Source organism: Coturnix japonica, chromosome 6, assembly GCF_001577835.2.
Source record: "Coturnix japonica isolate 7356 chromosome 6, Coturnix japonica 2.1, whole genome shotgun sequence".
NCBI lineage: Eukaryota > Metazoa > Chordata > Aves > Galliformes > Phasianidae > Coturnix > Coturnix japonica.
This window is the reverse complement of record NC_029521.1, coordinates 21177190-21192284: the sequence shown is the minus strand read 5'-3', so window position 1 is coordinate 21192284 and position 15095 is coordinate 21177190. Positions and strand designations below refer to the sequence as shown.

At 42.7% G+C, this 15095-nt stretch overlaps 1 protein-coding gene across 1 annotated transcript in view; it reads left to right on the top strand.

Annotated features, from left to right (window-relative positions):
• The window catches only part of COL17A1 (collagen type XVII alpha 1 chain), a 39616-nt gene that overhangs the window by 20276 nt on the left and 4245 nt on the right, over window positions 1-15095 (top strand). The window contains exons 22-50 of the mRNA XM_015867033.2: window positions 172-234; window positions 409-513; window positions 992-1045; window positions 1687-1722; window positions 1850-1903; window positions 2277-2312; window positions 2484-2519; window positions 2940-3002; window positions 3336-3371; window positions 3735-3806; window positions 4173-4199; window positions 4827-4862; window positions 5419-5454; window positions 5693-5773; window positions 6531-6566; window positions 7282-7362; window positions 8530-8583; window positions 8704-8745; window positions 9518-9574; window positions 9730-9789; window positions 10310-10336; window positions 10420-10461; window positions 10598-10654; window positions 10985-11032; window positions 11634-11747; window positions 11968-12105; window positions 12697-12780; window positions 13471-13599; window positions 14519-14608. Coding sequence (XP_015722519.1) covers window positions 172-234; window positions 409-513; window positions 992-1045; window positions 1687-1722; window positions 1850-1903; window positions 2277-2312; window positions 2484-2519; window positions 2940-3002; window positions 3336-3371; window positions 3735-3806; window positions 4173-4199; window positions 4827-4862; window positions 5419-5454; window positions 5693-5773; window positions 6531-6566; window positions 7282-7362; window positions 8530-8583; window positions 8704-8745; window positions 9518-9574; window positions 9730-9789; window positions 10310-10336; window positions 10420-10461; window positions 10598-10654; window positions 10985-11032; window positions 11634-11747; window positions 11968-12105; window positions 12697-12780; window positions 13471-13599; window positions 14519-14608 — 1794 coding nt within the window. The remainder of the gene's footprint in view (window positions 1-171; window positions 235-408; window positions 514-991; window positions 1046-1686; window positions 1723-1849; window positions 1904-2276; window positions 2313-2483; window positions 2520-2939; window positions 3003-3335; window positions 3372-3734; window positions 3807-4172; window positions 4200-4826; window positions 4863-5418; window positions 5455-5692; window positions 5774-6530; window positions 6567-7281; window positions 7363-8529; window positions 8584-8703; window positions 8746-9517; window positions 9575-9729; window positions 9790-10309; window positions 10337-10419; window positions 10462-10597; window positions 10655-10984; window positions 11033-11633; window positions 11748-11967; window positions 12106-12696; window positions 12781-13470; window positions 13600-14518; window positions 14609-15095) is intronic.

The window sequence follows — 15095 nt, the reverse complement described above, 5'->3', positions numbered from 1 at the left end:
TGTGTTCTTCTAAAGAGATCCCTGTTCAAGTACCCACATTGCAAGAAGTATATCCTTTACCAGCTGCTGAATCCCTTAGGGTTTCAGGTTCTGTTACACTAACTTGCAGGCTATTCATTTGCAGTACACAGATAAGGATTGTGAACATTTTTTTGCTTTTTTTCTTTCCAGGCATTCCTGGTCCAGCGGGGCACCAAGGACCAGAAGGACCGAAAGGACAGAAGGGCAGCATGGGTAAGCATCTCCATCAATGCTGAGTCTCTCAAAGCAGACTGATAATTGATGTGGGAATTACAGACATTAGCTTGGTGCGATCATTGCCTTCCACCATGGAGGTAGGCATGGATCCTCCTTGCCCAGTGTCTGCTGTAAAGACAACTATTCTAACAAGGCTTTTGTTTTCTGTAGGTGATCCTGGCATGGAAGGTCCCATAGGACAAAGAGGTCGAGAAGGGCTGCCAGGGCCTCGAGGAGAGCCTGGACCACCTGGATTTGGAGAAAAAGGAGACAGAGGTAGGAATTAGGTTTCCGATTTTTTGGTAAAGCAGAGATAGACAAAAGCTTTCAGTTACTTCAGGAATTTGATTTTGATTATTCAAATCTAAATTTCATATTTGATGTGTCCCAGAATGGACAAATTTGGCAAAAAGGGTTTTTGTGTCAAGCTTGCAAAGGGCAAGTAAGGCTTTTTGTTTGTTTCCTTTGCTACAATGCACAGTCAAATCTTAAGTTTGAAAGAACCAAAAACACTTAGAATCAAGGTCATCACCTCCCCAAAGCTTCAAAATTTGTCTTGTTTGTCCTAAATTCCAATAAGATGAGATTTTTTTTCTTGTACGGTGCATGTTTGTGTGTTTTTATCTGAACTGCAGATTACCCAGAAGATTATTAGCGACTCTTGTCAGAACACAGAATAATGGAAGATAAGGGAATGGAAAAAATGATATTACAGTTATATTCTATGGGATCCATATATGTTCTTATTCTGCAGGTGCTGCAGGTCCTCCAGGGCCACCTGGTCCCCCAGGTTCTGCTGGCCTTAAAGGTAAGTATCAAGATAGACAGTGAGAGCCTAGCGGATTGACTAGATGCTCTGTGAGGAGGAAATGAACACTCTAAAATTCTTGCTTCGTTTGTGTTGTACTGCAATAATACGAAAAGTGAATCAATAGTCCTCATTTTAACTAAAATTGACTTTCATAACTACACATAGCGTTTAGAGCAATAAACTGGAGATTTTTAGTGAGAGTGGGGGGTCAGCAGAGAAGTTTCCCAAAACATCAATCTCTAAGATGTGTTATGTTTCCAGCTGTTCTTGTTCTGTTTTCAGAAATAATACATTTCATATCACTAATGGGGTGCTAATAACATTACACCTTTACAGTCCATGTGACTGGGATCAAAAGAATTAATTGTAGCTGAAACATAGATCCCAGCAAAGATGGAAGGTTTTAATCTCTTTACCTTACTTTAAGGAAAACCATTTTGTAAGTGTTAAAAGAATTAAGCTGTATAGATTCAATATCCTGATTTTCAAGAGATTGTAATACCAGTTATAGTGGCTGGGGAGATTCTGTTCTGCTAAACACCTACTTGATTGTTGATGCTGTTGGGCAAAACTAAAGTGATTTGTTCATTTTCTGATTGCGGTGTTACTGAAAGAAAATTCATGTTCTGTATTCACAGGTCCAATGGGTTCTCCAGGCCCTCAAGGTCCTCCAGGTGAGTGCTGCCTTTATTTGCTATGACATCTTATGGAGTAGAGAGAAAAGGAGCAATAGCTTTTCATAGTTTGCCTTCTGTAGTGTTGAGTAGGATGAATTAACTCCCTCATCCCATTTTTCTTCAGGTCCTCCTGGCCTTCAAGGATTTAGAGGAGAAGCAGGTCTCCCAGGTGCTAAAGGTAAACTCCTCTGTGCAGTCACAGTGGTACTGGCTGATGTTCTTCTCCAGCAGTACTCTGAACAACAGACTTAACCTGAGCGTGGCACGCTGAGATGTGAGAGGCAGAGAAAAACATAAGGGAAGGGAAAGGGGAAGAGTATCAGACTTGGTGATTACAAGCAAAGATTGAGAAACAGAAGAGACAGGTAATAGAAAAGCCTGAATGAGGTCTGGGTGCTATAATGATGGATGGAGCTATAATGAAGGAAAGGAAGTTGAAGTTTCTTGGATGCAGAGTTCCTGTATTTCCCTGTGGATTTCCTTGATGCCTGAAATTCCTTTCCCTTCTGGCTTGCTACTACCTATTGTTTAATCATCTGTATATCTTTCAGGTGAGAAAGGAGCTACTGGATCCCAAGGACCCAAAGGTATATCGCTTTTTTTTAGGTTCCTTCAGATATGGGTATTGTTCATGAGAGTTATCTGTATTCTTCATTGTCTTGTTAATTTGTGCTCTGATCAGAGTGCAGACTTGTTCTCTGATGGAAACATTTTACAATGAAATAATCTCACAGACTCCTTCCTTTTCTGTACTGCAGGTGATCAGGGTGAGAAAGGAGCTCGTGGAATGACAGGTCAGTAGATTGTATTCTTGAAGTATTAGCTTGTACAATATACATAGGTATTGTTTTAATTAAAAAAAAAAAAATATATATATATATATATAGTCCTACGAATGATAGTTAGCTTCCTGAAAAAATATTAAATGTTACTGGTTATAGGAATTTTATTTTTGTACCCATGTTTTTATCAAAAAGATCCTCTCCTTGGTAGCAATCTTATTTTTGGTGGGTGGAAATTCTCCCTCATGTCCCATGCATTCACTTCTTTCAAGCATTTCTAATGCCCAGAGAAATTCACAAGTCATAAAGCTTGAACATCCTATCAGTGCTGTTTGGTTTTTTTTTTTCAATTGCAAGGCACCATGTATTACTGACAGTCATAAATTATATCTTCACCGAGATTTGATTCATTTTTATGTCATCTAATTACAGGTGAACAAGGCTCAAGAGGTATACCTGGTCCTCCAGGAGAGCCAGGGCCTAAAGGACCTGCAGGTGTGTAACAGAAAATAGCTGTTTTTTTGTCACTGTAATTTCTACTAAGCATTTGTTTCTATGAGTTCAGACAGGGGAAGAACTTGGGAGTGGAATCATTGATTGTGATCACCAACCTTCTCTCTAGATAGCTAAAATGAGTCTGTGTGCTCAAAAAGTTGTCCTTACACTTTGAAGTGAACTTTTTCAGGATCTTCAGTAACTACAGCTAAGGTTTTATTCAAAGGCAATGCAACTTACTGTGTTTTCCAAGGCTGTAGTCTGCATTGTAGGAGGACAGGGCAACTGTGCTAATATTTCAGCAGTCCCTAACAATCTGTTTTCTTTGAACAGGACAAGCTGGCCGTGATGGACAGCCAGGTGAAAAAGGTAAGAGATTCCTCTGAGATAGAAAAGCAAATACTTTCTGATGTGGCTGGCGACTGATTTGTAAAAGGAGTGGAAGATGGTGGCAACAGATTTATGCTGCAGGATATGTCTCACTGTCTTGGAAAAACTATATGAAGTTAACCTTGTAAGCACAGAACTACAATATATAATGGAACTGGCTGTAAACATTCTCGCTACACAACTTTTTTCTGTTCATCTCCAAGTACGTAATGCTGATAGTTAACCACTCAGCTATGAGGATATGATAGGTTTAGTGCTGCAGGATGCCTAGTGACCAGGTCTGAATGAATTGATAATTATAAATCAGTGAATTACAGGTTGTTAACATGATTGTACTCCTAGGTGAACCAGGTCTCATGGGAATGCCAGGAGCCCGAGGCCCTCCAGGTCCTTCTGGAGATGCAGGAGAGCCAGGTAAAACCATACAGAGAACAAAAACAATGTTTTCTTGATCAGTGATACATCTCTGTCAAAAATTTCTGGTCTTTTTTTTTGAAGTTAATATTGTCAGAGGATCTCTGTAGTGTGAGAAAGCAATGAAAGTAAAATATAAAGGGAATCTAGACCATTTGTGATCTCAGGATTGTGAACAATACAAACAAGAATTTCAGCTGTTAGAAGCCAACATTCGGTTTATATACCAGGAGCTAAGTTGACTTGCACCACTAGTGTGCTGTAATTTTAAGCAAATGTAATCCTGCATTTTCTTCCTTCTGCCCAAAGTTTGTTTGAAAAATTGTTTAATAATCTTTGATTTTTTGCCTTTTTTTTCCCACCTAGGTCTCACAGGACCCCAAGGACCACCAGGTAGGTTTTCTCACCATGTTCCATTTTATTAGTGATGCACTTTTGGTATGGGCTCAAAAAAACAAACTTTCTAATTTTCCCTCTCCACAGCATAGGGCTGTTAAAGTAATATTCCAAGGTTTCTGCATCTCCCTTGGTTTTGAGACAGATTCTATGGTTGGTGCATAAGTTTTGAGGAATGCAGAGCCTGGGAGCACGTTTAGTTTCCTGTGTATCACTGAAAAATCCTTGTAGTTGGCAGCAGAAACAGTGGGCAGGGGTGAGGTTGTAGTAGAGATGGAAAAAAGGATGTGATGTTTCACAGGCAGTAGTCTCAGGGGGCAAATCAGCAGGGAATTTATCCAGGAGCCTCTGAAAAGGGAGCAGTATCTGTGAGATACAGGCAAACTTAGGGAGCAGGGAAAGATAGGAAGCCCCTACCTCTGCCCAAGGACACTCCCACCTCAGTCCACCATTAATTCCTCCACCTTGTGAAGCAGACACAACCTGCCTGTAAATGCTGAAAGCCTGGTTCTGGAGTAGGAAATGCCTTCTATAAATCTATTAGTGAAACTCACTGGATTATATGCATAAAACCAAACAATGTTTCTACTAATTATTTCAAATTGTTCTTCTTCCTCACTGTAGGACTTCCAGGCAACCCAGGCAGACCGGGGGCTAAAGGTGAGTTTTGTTTTTTCCTTAATACTTGATTTCTCTCTACGCACTTCGTTTTAGGGAGGTCTGTTGACCAGTCTCTGAATCAACAGTGGCATCTAGTGGCTCTAGGAAAGGAAGGTTTGTGGATCAAGCAATAGCCAGAACCTCCCTGACCAAACACAAAGTGCAGTGTGTCTGCTGAGGCACTTGGCATAGTTGGTTCTCTGGAAGAGAAGACCTTAACAAAATCTGTTCTACTCTGGATGTGCGAGTATGATGTCTGGTAACTGCAGTAGAAATTGTGCACCTGCCTCTGATGGGCACCTGCCTCTGAAGGTCCTGTTGTCTATTCTGGCAGATACAGTCTTGGAAAAATCAGAGAGAATATGAATGATCTCTGGTTTAAGTGAGCTCTTTTGCTTCCTCCATGACATTCTAATAATACAGTTTCATAGATGAGAGATCAAGGGCAAAGAGAATAGAAATCACATGTTTAGTAAGAGGGATAAGACCATGTAATTGAGCTAGTGACAGATCTTTCCCATAAATGAAGTTCATATTTATCTCTTTCTTTTCTCAGGAGAACCTGGAGCTCCAGGCAAAGTCATAAGTGCTGGTATGTACTGCTGTGAGAGTTCAGACACTTCCACTTTTGGACAACTTTCTGGTTTTTTTTTTTGTTATCCCATCCAAATTAATCTTGATTGTGTGCCAGACCCATACTGGCAGCTCTCAGTGTTGGGAGAATACATATGCTACAGATGGTCGTATAATTCTTTGAGAACAGATTTGTTGCATGTTTGCTGCATCTGCGTGTATTTGTATGTGTACAAGTGTCTGTGTTTGCATTTCAGAGGGTTCATCAACTATTGCTCTACCAGGTCCACCAGGTCCTCCAGGACCAATGGGCCCCACTGGACCCCCTGGTGTTCCAGGTAAGGAAGCTGCTTCTTTACAGAGTTTTTTCATGCTAGCCTGTCTGGGAGGCAAGATTGCTCAAGCAGTCTAGGAGTTCTCACCCTTCCTTGCAGAAAGATCAAGATCTCAGGTAGAATTAGGGAGGTAGTGGCCCAAAGGGAGAAATGAGTTACAGTCACAAGGAAGTGGGATGAAGGGAGGGCTGAAAGATGAAAAAACAGGGAACCGTTATTTTTTCTGATCCGATGAGTACAAGCTAGAGAGAGATCAAATTCAGCAACTCAACTCAAACTTCATTGCTTCTCAGGAAAACAAGCTTATGTCTGATTTCTTTCCTTACATTACAGTTGAAGTCAGCCTGTATTTTCCAGTCTTACCTTTCATCTCAAGACAACAGAAATCCCACCAGGCTTTGATTTCCATGGCATTTCTGTGCCTCTCCCAGCTGTATGGCTGGAGCTAATCCTGGACCTGGTTTGATAGATCAAGACTTTGCAGCACACAATGCAAGTAGAGGGTTCAGTCTGTTGCATGCAGGAGGATGGAAAATAAGCCTCTTTTCTAGAGCTTCAAGTAGCGCGTGGGACACTGATGAGTTCATATCCCCATAGCAATACTATTAATTGAGCAAACAAATAGATTATAGCTTTTTATAAACGACATATTGATTCTCTCCTGCTACTATAAAATACAGCCGGGAAAATTTAATGCAATCTTTTATTATTATTATTATTATTATTATTATTATTATTATTTTTTAATCTTTGAAAACAGGTCCTGTTGGGCCAGCTGGTCTCCCTGGACAACAAGGTACAATTCTCTATCAGCCCTGATTCTGCTCCTTATGGAAATAGAATTCATTGGTTTTCTTTTGTTTCTAGTCTCTAAGCCCTTGGCATAATCTCACTCCCATTTGTTTGCGGATTTCATCCTTTCAGTTCATTTTACTGCATTATGGGGCTAAATTAATCTTTTAAAGAATTTGCACTCTTCCTTTTTTTTCTTTTTTTTTTTTTCCCCTCCACATTTCTAGGTGAAGGGGGAGAATAGTAAGAACCGGTGTGATGTGAAAGCTGAAACTGTTTGGATTTTTTCCTCTTGTTATTTTTCTGGTGGCTGGCATTTCTGTTGCACTTCTCAGCTGCAGTTGCCTTCCTGCAGTAGGTGGTATAGCTTGGCTGGATGCTTTCTGCTATTTTGATAAGTACAAGAACAAGCAAGAGCCAAATGGGTAATAACGTCATTGAAACCACTGTCAATTAGACAGACATCTGTTTGAAAAGTCCTGAGCAAAGCTGGCTCTCCTAAGAACTCTTCCTAGCTATTTTTCTTTGATCCTATTAGGGCAAATTTTGCAGTTATTTCCACATTTGAGTCCAGTGTCCCACAGAGCCAGGGACTGAGTGTAGGCTCCCAGTTCACATAAGCAAAGTTTGAACCCATTGTCAGGGAGAGGAGGAGTGGGTATCAAGTGTCAGCCTCTCTCTGTTGACTAATTTGCTTTCTCCTCTTTTCCTGTAAAAAGGTCCACGGGGTGAGAAGGGATCTGCAGGTGAAGCTGTGATAGAAACTATAAAGACTGAAGTCTCACAAATGGCATCTCAGAGTAAGTGGGCCTGGCTTTCTACTCCTTTTTTTGGACAGGTGCTTGGACGCCTTGGGGCCTGCTTACAGCTAACAGGAGGTGCCTCTGCCTCATTCCCCTCAGCAGGCCATAGGGCAAGTGTGTATGCATGTGTTTGGTGGTGGGATGCTACCAAATGCATACTTCCTCTTCTGCCCTGCTTCTCATCTGTGCATCCCACAGTACTTTCAAAACTCACTAGGTGGTTCTGGGCCCATCCCACAAATAGAAAATCATTGGGGCCTCAGTTTAGCCTTTCGGTCACTGTGTTTGCATAGGGCATTTCCCTATGTTGGATGAACACAGAGCCATCTGTAAGTGGAGAACCAGTTTAAAAGGGCGTGTTAATCTGAAGAATAGTGAAGGAAGGAAATAAAAATACCTCAGCAAGTAAGAAGCTGAATTCACAGGAGAACAAATGATTTTTCAAGATGGAAATTAGTAGAGCAGAACAGAATGGTTTAGCAGTGTCCTGAGCAAAGTGTCAGCTTGCTCTGTGCAGTACTAGATATGTGATGCGCGTAAAATCAGTATTCCTAGTGTCTGGGACCTTCGTAAGTGTGCAAAAGAGGCAGGGCAGGGGAGGGAATAAAACCATAAATGATACTTGCCGTATCACTATCCTTGTGCACCAGAATGAGGTTATGTAGATCCCAGACTGTGCTTCCAGTATTGCCCCATGCCTCATGTTTTGGACCTCTGCATCCCTGAGCTTTACGTTTGTGCCTCCGCTTAATGGTGAACATCTATTTTCAATTAAGATAACATGGTGCAGATACTTGTTACATGATGGCTGTATAATACTCTCCTCTCTCCTCTCCTTGAAAGTTCTTTCTCTCTTTCTTTATCCTTTGAGTTCTCTGCTCTCTCCCTCAGCACATGTTGCTCTCTAGAGAGATTACCTCCCATTTTTTCAATATGCTGCCAGGCTGCTCAGCACTGTATTTTGCTTCCCGTCTTAAGCCCCATCCTGGCAACCAAACATCCCTCCTTTACTCTTGCTGCCTCGGCTTTGGCTTAGGTCATGCAGGTCCCACCTGTGACCACTGTTGACTGTAAGAATTTCTATCAGCAACATAACAACTGTCTCCATAACAGCAATAGCTTCACAGCACCAGTTTTTCCTTTTTTTGTGTTTCACTTGTACAGTGCTGTCAGATCTACAAGGGCGAGCAGGACCACCAGGTCCCCCTGGACCACCAGGTATGTACTACAGCAGAGATCAGTATGTAAGCAGGGACACACAGACACCTAAGCACACTTCTAGGCTGTGCATTTGGCTCTGTAAATACCCTATAACAATCATGTTTATTTCATTGTCAGGTGAATCTGTGCAGGGACTCCCTGGGCCTCGTGGTCCCCCAGGTAAGAGCTTGTTTCTCTGAAAAGTGGGTGGTTTTTTCAGTGCCTCTGTCCTGTGCTTTGCAGAATGTCATGTAACTATCTTGGACATATTGGTAATTGTTAGGACTGACTATACTGGAAGTGGAATCTCTCATAGTGATGGGTTCCTACTAATGCAGTTTCACAGCATTAAGATGCTGCCCAAGGGATGAGATTTGTTTTGGACAAGATTTTCTAGACAGACAAGTGAGTTGTAAAGGGAAGATACTCAATGTTTCATATCCCCATAGAACACAAAGAAATAATTCTGTGTTTAACTCTTGTATGGCCTTAACTTCTAGCTGGAGACAGTTGTAGCAGCGCTGATCGTGAGGAATGTATCCCCACACCACCTTCTGTAGCAAAATGGCAATTTTACCTTAGAAACCTAGAAGAGAATACCACAGGAGAGCATGAGATAGGAGCATAACCCCATTCCTTGCTCTCTGGTCAGTAGCACAGGGGAACGGGTGAGGCTATGAACTTTCCCTCTCAGTGCAGCAGAGGCCATTTGGGATAGGCACACTGCACCACAGAGAAGCAAGTTTCTCTGTCCTACATTTGGTGATAGTGGATGGTAATGAGAAAAACCTAACAGGGATAAATAGGTGTGCATGGAAAAAGCAGTGATACTATTCTATACCTGGAAATATTGGAGTTATGTCCCTGTCTGGAGATGGAGCAGCACTGATGTACTTAGTCATGTTACTGAGGCTTGTTCTTCCTGAAATTTATTTGTGTCTCTATTGCATAGGATTGCCAGGACCTTCAGGCCCACCAGGGAGACCAGGATCTTCCATGTCCACCTCAGGTAGGCTCTTTAGATTCATTCCTTCCCTTGTGCCCTGAGAATGTCCTGTTTGTTTTGGTTCCAGTCTGCCCTTAGTTATGAACAGATGGAGCCAAAGGAGACTTGTATCCTTTCCTGCTGGATGTCATTAAAAAATGTTTTTGTTTTAATTACAGAAGCATTTGTCTCTGGACCACCTGGACCACCAGGTCCACCAGGCCCCAAGGGAGACCAAGGTGAGTTCCACTGCCTCACCAAAGATACTGGGTGGGTGACAATGCCACAGACTGAAAAGAAGGAAGGAAGGAAGGGCTTGGAGGCAGAAACTCTCCTACTTTTTTGTGGTTATAAGAGCGATCACTAAGTAGGACTTCTGTCTGCTTCCATAAAAAAAAAGTCATTTTCAAAGAAACTTGTTAGTCTGTAGTGCTGGTAGCAAGGAAGTTGCACTGTTCACATCCCAACCTTGCAATGTGCAAGAGCATTTATAACTTCAGATTTGCCTTTAAAGGGGATCAATGGGGAATAATCTTTTTGTAAAATGCAACATGGACTTGGTAAGTCAGTGTAAGGAGGTGGCCGTGTTAAGCATAGCTCAGCTCTCGCCTGGCAGGAAGAAATAGGATCTACTCTCCTTACCTACTTTTACCTTGCAAATTGAAGGCCATGAGAGTATTTTACAGTGTGGGCTGAGATGCTTTTAGAAATCAGAGCGAAAAAAATGCTTACAATGCACCTCTGCATCCCTGTTCACAGGTGAACCAGGTCCACGAGGATTCACAGGTAAGGAGGTTTGCAGGGGTTGTTGTTGAGGTGCAGTGTAGTTTGTGTATATGACACCTGTTCCTTTTCTGTATCCCATGCAGGTGAACCAGGTGAACCTGGCCTTCCAGGATTCTCTTCCCATGGTCAGTCTGTACCCTTTTTCTTCATTTGAATATATTGTCCATAAGCTGAAGTCAGGGAACTCAGCTTTAGTGGAGCCAGAATTTTGTCCACATGGTTTATACCTTTGAATTTCTGACTTTTCTTTGCATTTGGCAGGTGGTACAGTCACCATGCAGGGACCTCCAGGCCCACCAGGCCCACCAGGACCTAAAGGTGAAGTTAAAATCTACCTTCTTTCTGTGTTAGTGGCCTCATACAGCCATGTCTGGTTAAAACAACCTAGTCTTTAGAGAACTAGAGCTGCTTCCACCCTTGCCTTTTCAAGCACAGCAGAAGCATTTCAAAGTACATGGCTCTGGGTGGCTGCTGTGGCCTCTTCTGCTTTTCCCCATCAAGCTGTTAATCCAATTTAGCCATTGGTCATTGCAAGGACTAGGTGGTTGCCTGTCTGGTGACATAGAGCTTAGCTGTTTTACAAACCAGGTCTACAGGATGCAGTGATACTTAGAAATAATTGTCTGTCTCCCTCACTCTGGTTTCCAGGTGATGCAGGTGTCCCAGGCGCTCCTGGCATCCCAGGAACATCTAGAGGTAAGAGGCTGTCATTGCTCTGACACTATCAGGAAATGCTGACGTTGCTGGTAGAGATTTACCAAAAAATCCTTTGAGTTTTATGGAAATATGGATGCCAATTTAATGCTGATTTGATTTGTGTACAAAAACTTAACATGAGGTGTCTCTATGCTGTGGTGACAGGAGTCCTGCAGGGCCCACTTTACATCTTGCAGTGGAGACCAGTTAGGGGTCCATAAGCGGGCCAGATGGGATTAGGAGTAGTGGGGTTAGCCTAATGCGTTTGAGTGCTTTTTGGATCTCTATCCATATTTCTGTAGAGCATTGCATTTAGTGTACAAAGTGAGTTGATCTATGTGTCTGAAACCAGGGAGATTTCTGGGTTCAGCTCTGCAAAGTTGAGTAGGCTGAATGATAATGTGCCAAATGAACTGAAAATGTTAGACTCCTTAATAGTCTCTGATTAGACTGTGTTTGGAGATAGAAGGGGAGAAAGGCACTCTATAGTTCATTCCCAGAACTTCTCCCAGAAAAGGGAAGGGCTCATTGCAAGCACACACTAGCATTTCTTGGTCTAATGCAGACATGCTAAAAACTTTCCTTACAATATTTACTTTAGGTGGATCCAGACAAATTCAGGGACCCCCAGGTCCTCCTGGGCCTCCTGGTCCTCCTGGCCCAGGGGGAAGTTCCTCTCAAGAGATTCAGCAGTATGTCACTGATTACCTGAAAAGTGAGTATAACCAGGATTTGCACAGGTTGGGTGATGCACACCTGTCTTCCTTTTGCTCCTTGAGCCCCTTGTTACTCTACTATTAGAAGCAGCACCCCTACTGCTCTGGCTTTCATTTCTGTCTTTCATTGGCCCATTTTTCCGAAAAGAGTTGAGTAGTTGTGTATCTGGCCATCATCTTCACCTAGTGATGTGGGTGTATCTTGGGCTTCCTTCCTAGGTGATAATGTACGGCATTATTTGGCTGGTGTCCAAGGTCCTCCAGGTCCTCCAGGCCCACCTGGAATCCTCACCACTGCAGATGGAAAGACCTTTGATTTTGCAGAGCTGGCTACCCGTGTTATGAGCTATATGACAAGTAAGTATCATTTTCCTGTGCTGATAAGCATTTTGAGTATCAGGTCACACTCTCTGCTGAGCTTGTACAAGGAGACAGAACATGAGGACAGACAACAGTCTTTAAGTTGCAGCCCCTCAGGCCTGTCTTTTGCATGTCTTGGCCCAAGACTTCACACAACTGAAGCAACCTCTGAGCCTTATCTTATTTTAATGGTTAGACTAAATAATAGTTGCTGTTGAAGTTGTCTCACATTAAACGTTAGCTGTTAGAATCTTTAATGTCCCCTTGACCCATGCACAAATGGCAGTGTTTGGTTTTATATGTGGTGTCAGATTTCTAGGGCTGTCTTTTATTTTCTTGGAACCCTCCTAAAGCAGATGAAATTCCTAGTGCTTTTGGAAGCAGCTTAGAATCTTGGAGCAGAGACCACACTGCTGTGGAAATGACCATGCTATGTGAAACTGCAGCTGATTTGTGTTGTCCTGCATGGGAAGCCCATTTTACCAGCTAAACTGGATTAATTCAGCTTTCCTTTGTCCCTCCTTCACCCCTCTTCACCTTCTGTCTTCTCTTGATCTTGTCTAAAGTAAAATCTTTTCATTCCCCCAGGCTCTTCAGATCATTATGAATCATTTGCCAGTTCAGTATCAACTACATCTGTTTTGTACCGAGAACTTTTGGACATGCTGCAGAGTAAGTGACTGTGAAGAGAAATGTGAAGGTGTGGATAAAGCATCCCAGCAGTGGTCTGCCCTTTCCTTCTTGTCTCCTGCCTCCCATTGGGATTACCAGCAGCTACTTTGGAGGGCAAAAGCCTACCATAGGTGCTGCTCAGTGAACTGCAACGTCTCCTTCCAAGTGCTTTGGAGACACATTTATGTGTCTTATGTTATTGAGTTTGCATGCTTTCCGGAAGTTGTACTTGTACACTTGACATACCTTTCACACCCACTGCTATAACCGTGGTTTCATACTCTCCTTGACTCTCTAGGTGGCACCTGTCTACATCCCTCCTCTGAAGGAATTCCTAATGATTTTCCCCAGTCTCCCACTAAAGCCTGGGGTTTTATTTTCTGACTCCCCCAGTCTCTAAAGTTTCCCCGTCTCTTCTTGCCCACCCCAAAGCCTTACTATGTCTTTGTTTTTTAAGATGGGCAGTATACCCAGCCCTGTATTCTTTCCTGCACACTTTGCAGTTATGGGCTTATACCAAATGGAGGGCAGATGACACTCAGAAAGGGAGGGGCAGGGTGAAGGGAGCTTTGCATGTAAAGGTTCTGGTAGTTTCTGTTGTGTGGGGTCTCAGCTCACAGGCCAGGATCTCCTCGCACTTGGCTTTTTTTAAGCAGCTGGATCATCTTAAAATATCTCTTTTATTTGCAGGAGAAGAAATTCGTCAGTATCTAGTTGGACCTCGGGGCCCACCAGGACCTCCTGGACCAGGAGTAGATGGAATGTCTCTGTCACTGGATTATGATGAGTTGACCAGACGGTTTATTAGCTACTTGACAAGTAATTGTCTTTATTAGTGTGCTTTTGTCTCTGTTCCTATAGAAACTGACCAAAAAGCTCATGAAGTCAGTAAAGATCTTTTAAGTGTTGACTAATCCCTAAGTATAGAGACCTCCTTACAGGGGTTGTGATAGACTTGTGAGAGAACAAAGATGTCCCATATCTAAGATATTATACACAGACACTAGAAGTGAGTTTTGCTTTGCTAAAATCTGATCTTAGGTACATCACTTCACCTTAGCCAACTTAGAAGTCCCGTCAATGCCTTTTTAACTTTGAGAAGTTAACTTGAAAGTGAAACAAATTCTGCCTCTGTGCTTCACTTTCTTTCTTTCATCCCTTGTAAAAGTCTCCCTGAACCACCCTAGGAGACTGGATTCCATCAATGAGCTGCTCCAAAGATGATGAGCATTTGCCTTCTGACTCTGAAAGAAGGAAAACACTGTTTAACAGCAGCACCCCAGAAGCTTAAGCAGAAAATCTGCATTTCATCAACAAGGACATTTCATAGAATCAAATCACAAAGATGCAAAATTTTGCAACAGAGCCACTTGCAGATAGGCAGGCACAGGGAAAGCAACACATATGTCTTGTTAGTGGGCTCCACAGATGAGCTGCATGTCCTGGCAAGATTAATGTTGGAGGTTCGTGAAACATGCTGAGCTCTTGCTAAGAATAGAGGTGGAAGCCTGATGCCTGCCTGTCTGTATCTTTGTATTTGGATTAAGGGGAAGCTTTAAACTCCCATCAAGAAAATGGCTCAATCCCTGCTTCTTAGCACAGAGGCTGGTGGGAATGAACCACAATGCAGAAAGCTCTCCTGCATTACCTGCAAGCAAGCCCCCTCAACCTGTCTGTCCACACTACAACACAGCCTGTTGTGATAACATGGTACTGTTGGATATGTTTGATTTTGCAGGTTCTGGTATGAGCATTGGGCTCCCTGGACCACCTGGGCCTCCAGGATCACCAGGAATATCTTACAGTGAACTGACAGCATACCTGAGAAGTAAGCCTTCTTCTTGATCCCTGATACAGGTTCCTATATACCCACAGGATCTTTATACAGGCTTATCCACACTAACAAAATTCAGTAAGTGAAGGCACTGCAACAGAGGTCCCTGCCACCACCATCCCTTATCTGCAAATGATTCATTTCTAAGTGCAGAACTTTCCCCTTGAGCTTTCACCACAGATAACCCTCTATAAGTCTCCAGTGACCGCCTCTGCCTTAGCAGCACTGTGCTCTGGCAGGACCACAGTGAGTGGCTGCAGACAGATCCTGAGATCTTGTAGAGTGTGATAGCATACAAGAACTTCTTATGTCACTTTTAAAAAGTAGGTCCATATTTGAAAATATGGACTTTGACACATTTTGGGGTCTTCTGACTCCCATGTTATGACATCTCCATTCAAGGAAGTGAGGCGTGCTAGGAAGGCTGTGCTGGGAACTGGGGAGTAAAAAGTATCTCATGCTTGGTTTTAGTTGGCATTAT